At 34.7% G+C, this 10680-nt stretch overlaps 2 protein-coding genes across 2 annotated transcripts; one reads left to right on the top strand and one right to left on the bottom strand.

The window, feature by feature from the left end:
• Positions 1-311: 311 nt before the first annotated feature.
• LOC100797967 (uncharacterized) lies at positions 312-1931 on the top strand. Its single transcript, XM_003553659.5, has one exon. The coding sequence runs from the start codon at positions 641-643 to the stop codon at positions 1619-1621; it is 981 nt and encodes a 326-aa protein (XP_003553707.1). The 5' UTR covers positions 312-640; the 3' UTR covers positions 1622-1931.
• Positions 1932-5892: 3961 nt separating this feature from the next.
• Positions 5893-9537, bottom strand: PDIS-2 (protein disulfide isomerase-like protein). The gene is made up of 11 exons (NM_001249384.1): positions 9311-9537; positions 9121-9205; positions 8927-9024; positions 8739-8794; positions 7800-7917; positions 7660-7687; positions 7447-7538; positions 7190-7346; positions 6981-7105; positions 6742-6841; positions 5893-5998 (listed from the first exon to the last, which is right to left on the bottom strand). The coding sequence occupies exons 1-11, from the start codon at positions 9472-9474 to the stop codon at positions 5933-5935; spliced, it is 1089 nt and encodes a 362-aa protein (NP_001236313.1). The 5' UTR covers positions 9475-9537; the 3' UTR covers positions 5893-5932.
• Between the last annotated feature and the right edge of the window lie 1143 nt (positions 9538-10680).

Below are 10680 nucleotides of genomic sequence, written 5' to 3'. Positions count from 1 at the left end.
TGTTAATACAATTTTAAAAATAATTATTATAAAAAGTCAATAAAGTTGTTACACAAAATAGTTTATAATTTGTTGCAACCTCAAATTTTTTTTATTTTTATGGGTAAGAATCCAACTTAAGTAAAAAAAAAATTACAATAATTCACATACATTACTTAATTAACTTATGTAGACTTCTTTAATTTTTAACCTCATGTCTATTATCAAACTAGGATCACTGCATTTGAAAATGTTTATAAATTATTTTAACTTCAACTCTTAAATAATCTAAGACTATTTTAGTGTATCGAAAGTAGTTCCTTAATACGTTAATACGAGAGAAAAATATTTATAACCTATTCGTAACCTTAATTCGTAAACCATGAGAAGCATTTTCGATGTACTAATACATAAGTTGAAGGATATAACTCAATTTCTAATTAATTGACTTAATAAAATGTACTCTATTACACACAATGGCATTGAAGGATATAAAACAAGAGTAGGAAGGGTAGTTTAGGGACGTTGTAATATCTGTTGTTGTGTTCTGTTAATATTGTTATAGTATTTATTTATTGTCATCGTTATTTTTCTGCACTGGTCGTCGTTGCAGTTGCAGGCTTTTGCACCTTCCTCTCTCTCGGGACAAGAGAGCAGAATAATGGAGGAGCTCCAAACCCCAAGCTATAATGGCCAAACCGAAAACCCAGACACTCTCCTCTTCGAAGACATTGACAGCACCTGCTCCACTCCCTACGTCAGCGCCCCTTCCAGTCCCGGCCGGGGACCCATCTCCGCCGCCGGAGGAGGGTTCTTCTACAGTGCTCCGGCTAGCCCAATGCACTTCACCATAACCGCCGCTTCCACTTACACACACTCAGCCTCTTCTTCCTCGGAAAAAAACTCTGGTTGCGATTTTGAGTTCTCGGCCCGGTTCGTTTCGAGCGGGTTTACTGGTTCCGGTTCGATGAGCTCGGCGGACGAGCTGTTCTTGAACGGTCAGATCCGGCCCATGAAGCTCTCGACCCACTTGGAGCGGCCGCAGGTCTTAGCTCCCTTGCTGGATCTCGAAGAAGAGGGCGAAGAAAACGAGGAAGTTGAAGCCAGTGTACGGGGTAGAGATCTGAGGCTGCGCGACAAATCACTCCGCAGAAGGACCAGATCCCTGTCACCTCTTCGGAACACGCCGTTAGAGTGGACGGAGAACGAGGAAAAAACGGAAAAGAAGGAAAACGTGGACCCTTCCGTTTCGAGCGGAAGTGGAAGGAGTTCCAAGAGGTGGGTTTTCTTGAGGGATTTCTTAAGAAGCAAAAGCGAGGGAAGGAGTAATAACAAGTTCTGGTCCACTATTTCCTTTTCCCCCGCCGCAAAGGACAAGAAGCCCCAAAATCAGGGAAATGGGCCGCAGAAGCCCAAGAAGGTCGCCGGAAAGCCCACTAACGGCATCGGGAAGAAGCGAGTGCCGGCGGCGTCGCCGCACGAGTTGCATTATAAAGCCAACAGAGCGCAAGCGGAGGAGTTGAGAAGGAAAACTTTTTTGCCTTATAGGCAGGGCTTGCTTGGGTGCTTGGGATTTAGTTCCAAAGGTTATGGTGCCATGAGTGGCTTTGCTAGAGCCTTAAACCCCGTCTCTTCCAGGTAAAAAAAAAAAATGTATAGATATCATTGTTGGTGTTATTTATGTTTCTTCTATCGTTTTTGGAAGCTTTACGATGATCACTTCATATTGTATCTTCCATTCCACGCGGTGCATGAAACGTGAGGTTTCTTTTTTCTTCCTTTATGGTCCTTGCGTAGATGCTCATAAACAGTGTACAATTTTTTAAGGGTACTCGCAGCATGTTATTTTTCTATTTGCGCTTGCTGTGCAGTTACTCCACTCGAGTTTATATGTATTCACACTAGCTAGCCATTTCTAGTTTTGGAGGAACTTGAAATCTTCCATTTTGATATCTTCTCAGCACTTGAGAAAAAGAACTTGCTCAGTTTTTATTTTCTATTATTTTAGTTATGCTTACAGCGTGTACTTGTACTATCACAAGAGAAAGAGAAGCGTTACACTAATAATAGCGTGAAGGGAAGGTCCCAGAGGAACAGTGTAAACACAGTTCAAAGATGTTTCTAGTCTAGCTCTAATAAGCAGACCCACAATTGATGAAAGATGGTTGTGTTTGTTTGCATCTTTCGTGTCCTAAACTTTTTGTTGCTTACGCAAATTGTGTATCTGTCGGGACTCGGAATAGGGTAAACAGAGGAGATGCCCAAGTTTGCCCCTTATAGGATTATCTGGTTGGGGTGGTGGGTGGGCATAAGGTGTTGCAAGTAACACACTATACTTATTATGGCCTTCTGATATTTGACGTAATTCTATTGGGTTCGGTTAATAAAAATAAGAGGTTGCAAACCTATGTGCGACAAGGTGCTTCTTAAGATGCGGACATAAAGTAGATTGAGATTATTTCATAATGAATTGCCAATAACTTTGAATGGAACCCATATAATGAGTAAAGGCTAACAGATGTATATATTTTTTTCTATATTGTCTTTTTTATTCTACCATTCTGATGTTTGTTTCCCTCAGTTTTCTTATTCAAACATATTAGTAGGAAAAGTGAGAGTGAAGATAAAATGTAGTTATAACGTACGTTAACTTTTCCTGCTAGTCAGCTACCAGTACCATCAATTATTTAGATTAACTACCAAGGATTATTGGGTGATTGGAAGATTTAGAAATGAAAGTCAATGAGGCCGGGCCCAAGTACTTGATAAGCTTTTTTTTTCTTTCTTTGATGTCACTCTCGATCCATTAATTTTTAGGCTTATTTTATTTTGATACATAAGTTTTAAATATATAATTTTAGTCTTTTATATTTTTTTAAATTTTATTTTAATATTTTTTAATAAAAATTTCATCAGCTAACTTTCAATTTTAATTTTCAAATTTAATGTGAAATAATAACGGTTAAAAATGGTGACTATCTTTATTTTATTCTTTTTTTTAAAAAAAAAAACCCACTAAAAACACTTGACGACACCACTCACCCACAAAGTTCTCTTTCTCTATACCAGAATTTTTCAATGTTAATTACTCCTCTCTTGCCATCTCTAATATGTCACTCATTTCACCACTTTCCCAACCCCAATTCCTTCATGTGAAATACTCTCATAAGAGCCTAGGCGCACGCACGAAGCACCAACATGGAAAAATTCCTTGAAAACTGTTGGATGAATTTGTGGATAAAGATGGACGATTTCATAATCAGAGTTTGTGTTTTGAATTCAATTTATGAAAATCTTATCTAATCTTCATTCGCCATGGGTTCTAATTTTTTTATTGCTCTGATTTTGCCAACTTTGTACTATTCCAAATACGGTACGCTTTCATTGTCCAACGTTACATCTACTATGCAGTGTCGAATATCCTAACAAACAATAACGCGGGAGAAAACGTGCTTCCCACCTAAATCTATCTGTTCATCTTAACGTTTCCTTTGAATGACCTACCGCTACCAGCCTTACCTGTACCTAGGATTCTTGTATTCTGCCAGTGCCTCCACGCTCATTTTACCCCCTTCCCTTTATTTATATATATATATATTTGACAATGTTTAAATATTTGTCTATAATTCACTTAATTTTTTTTTCTAGTAACCACAAAATAATGATCATTTATAAAAACACTATTTTTTCATCCCGTCTTTTATTAAAAATCGAATCATAACAATCTATCTATCGAACAACTAAATAAATAATATCTTAAATATAAAAATCCTAATGATGTCAACCTAGATCCCAAATAGTTCAAGTTTTTTTTTTTGAATAACAATTTTAGCTCAGGTGTTGTTAGGTGCACCTGGCACTTAAAGTGAAATGATAAAAATATTCTTGATCCGTAAACCATTTAAGTTGATCCATAAAAGGTTTACAGATTAACTTGATTCGTAGAAGTCTTAGTCTTTTACGGACGAAGTTCATCCGTAAGGCTTCTATGGATCAAGTTGATCCGTATACCTCCGTAAAAGGCTTACGGATTAAGTTGATCCGTAAGTCTTTTACGAATCAACTTGATCCGTAAGTCTATTACGGAACAATACGGATCAACTTGATCCGTATAATTTATGAACCACCCTCACACATACTCATCACAAATGCAAAAAAAACGCAGGAAGAGTTTTGATATTTAAAAAAAATGCTGGGTGCACCTAGCAACACCCTTTTAGTTCTTATACCTTTAAAAGTATATATTTTAGTCTTCATTTGGGTTTTAAAATAAATCATAACGGCTAAAATTATATTTAAATCATACAATAACTTTTTGTTTGGGCAAAAATGGGGTTAGTGTCGCAAAACACGGACTGTAGCCGAAACCCTCGAGATTATGGTAGTAGATCTCTTTTTGTCTGTTTGCGGGCAATAGGGGAAAGTGTAGTGTGATGTTGAATAATATCATAGCATAATAAGGTGGGGGGGCCCTCCACTTCAACCTCCTCTGTGGGACTTATACCTTATAGAAACAGCACTAAAAACATGGTAACGTACTAGTTCAGTTCAGTATGATTGGGATTTGGGATGAGATGGATAGCATGTGAGTTTTTCCTCACCCCAGGGCCAGCTGGTACTAGGCCCTAGCCATGCCCCAATATACGTAATTTTACTTGTAATTACTGTATTTTTGCAAACAAAGACAAAATAATGGTGCCAACGGAATAAGAGAGGTAGCCCGCAAAGCTCCCCAGCCCCAAAAACTAGTGGGGCAAAGAGGAAATGAATCCAGTATTGTAAAAATGTCAAATATTATATTTTTCGTTTTCTTTCAACAATAGATGTTCCCAGTAAGAATCTTTTTGGATCTGAAATACAGCGAAAACGAAAATCCTTACATTTGATTAACATTGAGGATCAATCTCACACACCTTAACACATTTTTTAATGTAGTGACTGGAATTTATTCAAATTCACATTTTGATTATTTAAAATTAATTCTACCAAAATCTTAGCAACTGCAAATTGTACGACAGCTGCTGATATTGAAGCACGAACATGATGGAATTCAAATGCAACGGCAATGGTAATTTGTAACCTATCATAAATAACAAATTGTATAGGCAACAAAAGTATACATAAAATATATTGGAAGCCCGCACCCACCCTAGGGAAACATCTCTGGAGGCCAAAATTTGTTTTTACATTATAAGAACCAAAAAAATGACTAGTTGCTATTGACGTCTAATACTAGATGCTATGAGTTTAACCTAGCTATCCAGGTGTTATTAACTTCATCTCCTTGATTGACTGGTTCATAACATAAAGACATGCTGGCAAACAAGATTTCTGCTGTTTGATTTAGGGAATGAAAATATTAGAATTAAAATCCTATTAGACTCACAAAATTTCTTTCCTTCCTTCCTAAACCAAACACAACCTTTGGATAAAGAGAGTTTTTCTTACATGTGGGCTTGTAAGAGTTTTTTGACAAGGATAATCACATTTCAAGACAAATGCTAGCGATAAAACCAGCTCAACAGAATCACAAATGCCTTAAAAGCATTAGTTAAGAAATTTAAAGTAAAAATGTTTTTATTAGGAGACAAAAAATTGTATTGTCCATGATCTTTTTTACGCTCTCCTATGATTTACACAATATTTTTTCCTTTTAGTTTCTTAATCAATGTGCTAAGGACACTAGAAAAAAAAAAGGAAAAGGGCTATAACAATCTCTAAATTAAACTTGAGCCTGAAGTCAATATACGTTTTGAATATGATTTCTCAGATGCTACTTTTGCTTTAGTTTTACGACTCAGTACATGATCAGTGCAAAAATGCGCGTGAAAGAGTGCATATTTATAGGAAACGGTCATCAAGAAAACTAGGGTGATAACACCTAGAAACTCAGGAATTACAAATCATATCTCCCCGCTGAACTGAAAGAAATGGCTCTTCTATCACAGGAAGATCAAGCAAAGATAGATAAGATGTTCTTCTTGAGAGTGAATTCATCTGCTTTTGCTGGGCTGACTGACTGCATCAGAAGACAAAAAAATTCAAACATGGATCAGACGAGTAATCCAAATTACTATGCTAAAAATGAAAGTTTTTTTACTTGTGCTAATTGATTACTTAGAATGTTATAAAACCATCAGACCCTTAACTAAACCTTAAACAAACAAAAATTACGAGAACAGTGCCATCATTTACATACATCATCACAAGTAGCACCGTACAATGAAAGGATATATTCATTGCAAATTGAAAATTTAATAAGCATTTGGAAAATTGAAATCAAGAAAATTGAGTACCTAAATCAAGAGACCAGCTTATAGTATGTATAATCTGATATTCATAAACCTAAAGGATCGACTTTGGTCCCAAGCATCTTATTTAAAAAATATAGTGAGTTGTAGAAAGTTCAATAAAAAAAAAAAATCATTATCTTGTTGCTACACACAGTATATAATTTCTTGTTGGTTCAACAGAATTAAAGAGCAAAATATATAAGAGGGCATGCCCAGAAACTTGCAATCATAAGATTTGATCTGTAACTAAAAAATTTGCATGTTCTTCACTAGAAAAATACTGAATTAACACAACTATATTGTTTTTAGGCGGTTGCTTCATGGTTTTATGTCAGTGGACATGGGACCTCCCATCCCATGGAGTGGAACCACGGTCCAACGAATCTGACATGATGATATGCACGTTTCAAGTGATCATAGTAGTCTCAGATACATTTGTGATATTTAACATGAAAATGTGATAAATTACCTTCTCAAGCATGCGCTCAAGACGTTGAATTTCATTCTTTGCATAGTCTGCACCCTTTTCCATACCCTTCTTAGCAAGTTTTAAGTAAAGGTCGCCATGTCTGGTACAAACAAAAAAGACATCTAAGAAAATCATACAAATAAATATTTATAAATTAAAGATAGACGTGTGGGTAAACAGTTAGGGCCTCACAACACAATTCAAAATAAAACCTAAGCAAACCATAAAACCGTTCAAACCTGGCAGAAGAACCTTTAAGCTTCTTAACTTCCTCCTCAAGCCGGGAATATACTGCCTTCTTCTCATTACTGTCAGCACTCACAAACTCCTTCACCAAGTCATCCAGAGATGCTATTATACCAGCCTACACAGAAAGAATAATTCAACCATTCAGATATGAAGTATATCATTATGGTTTCTATGATTAGTAAACACATGTTTAACTAACTTTAGAAGTAAGCTGCCCCTTCCCATCACGGTAGGTACCACATTTCTCATTGATGAATGCTACAAAATCATCCAAATCACGGCCACCGTCATAATTTTCACCAGCTTTGTTGCTCTTTGGGAAAAACTTCAGTGTAGGATAGCCACTAACACCATATCTGTATTGGCAAATTTTCTAAATTAGGCACATGCATTTCTTAAATATGATACCAACCTAGTTTAACTAGAAGATAAATCAAAATATGCCACTGTACTCACTTCTCAGCCAAATCTTTATACTTGTCGGCATCAACATTGGCTATAACTACATCTTTATCCAGGTTAAATGCTGCAGCAACTTTTTCATAAATCTGAAGAAACAGTATAAACTTTATAAGGATAGACCTTGACATAGTTACAATCACAAACAGGTGAAACTCTACAATAACCATAAGCTATAATAGAAGTCTAAGGACTGAAGAACATCCTTACAGGGGCAAGGGCCTTGCAATGACCACACCTGGAAGACATAATTAAATTTATCAAGAAAAATATTGAAAAATTTGAAAATGAAAAAAATCTAACTATATAATAAAGTTTTGACAGATCTCTATGGTTTATTCTATACTTACCATGGTGCATAGAATTCCACCAGAACATCTTTTGTTTCATCGAAGACAACCTCATCAAAGTTATTTGGAGAGAGAACTACCACACTGGATGCAACAGAAGCTATCTTCACATTTGTACCTGCATTAACAAGATGTTTGATGTCAATGCCAAATCAACTTAATATTATGCAAAGAAATCTTTGAAGAATTGAGAAACACTATAAGTGCTAGAAAAGTGCTAATAACATACTCTCCTTTCTCTAACTGGAGTTATAAGGTTGGCTTGGTGGTTGGGAATGGGGGTTTAAGAGTTGAAGGGAGAAGGGCTGAAGAGGGGGAAGAGGTCATGGGTTCGAATCCCCCCCACCAACATTCTAACAAAAACTAACAACTAACATTGGCTGATAAAGAAAACATATTCTCTAATGCACTCCTCATACACTCTTTATTATTGACTAAAATTTATTAAAAACTATAAAATCATAAGTGAGACACAAAATTTTGTTCAAAAGAGAGTGCTAAAGAATGAGTTGCTAGAATTTCTCAAAATGCCCTGCAGAACAAAGAATGCATGACAAGCTATCATGAGCATATTACAATAGAGACACTGAACAGGGTGGCAATAAAAGAGGAAAACAACATGGGATGGTTATATTATATTTCTAATTATTAGGTACAAATGCATGAATGCACCTGCATCATTTCGTTATAAATAGATGCAAGGGGATGCAGGTTAGCTTTCCCAACACGAGCACAAAAAAATAAAATAAATAAAACCTTCTCTTCAACATTCTTGAAAAACATTTATAAGTCCAACATTTCAGGGAGTGCATGTTTATTGATACTCCTCAAATCTCCTCACCAAATAAAAAATAAGTAATTCAAAATATGCTAAAGTCACAAACTTGTTTCAAAATACACATATTGACATCATGCAAATTGGCAGTACAAGATAAACACCTGCTTCAATGTTCACAAACGCAGCAAGGGCTTCTGCAGTACGTGCACCTTCATACCTAGAGAATTCAATCAAATGTGGATATCAGATGCAATGAACAGCTACAAGTTAAGAACAGGAACACATTTCTAACATTTTCTATGGTACAAAAAAAAAGTGTGAAAGTAAAGGAAATGGGCAAAGTGCTCACTTTTTAGGTTCTAGAGATCCCTTAGGAAACCATTGAATGGTAGGGTAACCAGATACCCCATATTTACCGCAAACGCTTTTATGTTCATCACAGTCCACCTATCAAAATATCCTAAAAATATAAATACACTTTTGGTCCTAAAATAAAATAAATTACATTAAATCTCATTCAAAAAACGACAGTGACCAACCAACCTTGGCAATCAAAACGGACTTCGTTTTCTTAAAACTCGCTCCGAGCTGTTCGTACTCCGGGGCAAGCCTTTTACAGTGTCCACACCTGAAACGAACAAAAAAAAAAAAAAAATTTGCATTTCATAATTCATTGTAATGGAAATAATAAAATGGAGGCGCGTGAGATGAGAGAAACGCGATTCGCGCGTACCAGGGAGCGTAAAACTCAACGAGAGCGGCGCGATCCTTGCCAACCTCGTTTTCGAAGGTTTCCTCTGTGAGTGCAACGACGTCGTCGGCTGAAGCCGATGAGAGAAACATCATCAGAGCAATGGCTGCAATGGCCAGCATCATCGTCGTTTTGGAGCTCCACATTGTTCGCTTAGCTTTTTCTCGTCGATCTCTGTCGATATTTTATGTGAACGATCCTCGCCTACTTCTCTCTCTCTCACACACACACACTACTCTTTCTTCAGCGTAAAGGGAACATCAACGCAATTAGATCAAACCCGTAAAAAATTAAGATGAAGTCCAGTAACACATTATTTTAACTCACTCTTTTTAACGTTTTTTTTTTTTTACTAACCAAAACAAAACAAAAAAGAATATGAGTGAAGTTTTTTTAAATAAGACATAAAGATTACATATTTTTATAAATTTTAGTCAAAGTTAATCAATAAAAATATTATATTAAAGTATAGACAATTTTAATTATGAATTTTCAAAATATTAAATACATTCATTTTTATATCTGATATTTATTTTATAGAATAAAATAATAAGAAATTATATAATATTACTCGTGTCTTATTAGTTACTATTTTTCAAAATTAGAACTGAGAATTAATTAAATGGATTAATTGTTTCCAAAATGTATTAAATAAAAAACTAAGAGGTATATGCAATTTCTATGTGGTGCCTAACAAATCCTCTTCCTACCAAGTTGCGCCAATCATAAACTATTTTTTTCTTCAAAAAGTTGAAATGTGGTTAAGTAAAAAATGGTTTTAAGTAATAAAATGATTTTTTTTTATTCCTATCAATCAAACTCAAGTATCAAGAAATTAATAATAACTTACACATATTATTTAACTAATTAAGTTAAATTCCCTTGAGAATAATTTTGACATTGTGTTTAAAGTCAAATTAAAGTTGTAGTTTTTTCTTGAATAAATTTCTGTATAAGTATTTCTATAAAAAAAACAATAAGAATAAAAAATATTTTTTCCCATAACCTAAAAATATCCTATGAGAAAAACTATTTTTTATCTACAAGTACTTATAAAAAAACTTATTCAAACAACAGTATATTTCTATTGTGATTAGTTGTTTTTTTACAGGATGATTAATTGTTAATTAGAGTGGTATTTTACTTACTTTTTTAAAGTTATTTTAAAATTAAAGTTAAAAAAAAATCAAAGAATTTTTTTATACATGTTTTAAATACAATTTGATAATTAAGATATTGTTTAGCTTAAAAGTCATTGTTCAATAAAGTTAAAGTCTGAAAATATGTGAATGTGACATGAAATTATTTATAATCTTTGATATTGTCTTATGCTTCGATTCAACGACAAATCT

This window comes from Glycine max, chromosome 19 (assembly GCF_000004515.6).
Source record: "Glycine max cultivar Williams 82 chromosome 19, Glycine_max_v4.0, whole genome shotgun sequence".
NCBI classification, from domain to species: Eukaryota; Viridiplantae; Streptophyta; class Magnoliopsida; order Fabales; family Fabaceae; genus Glycine; species Glycine max.
Note: the sequence above shows the minus strand (reverse complement) of the source record. Positions and strands in the feature narration are given on the sequence as shown.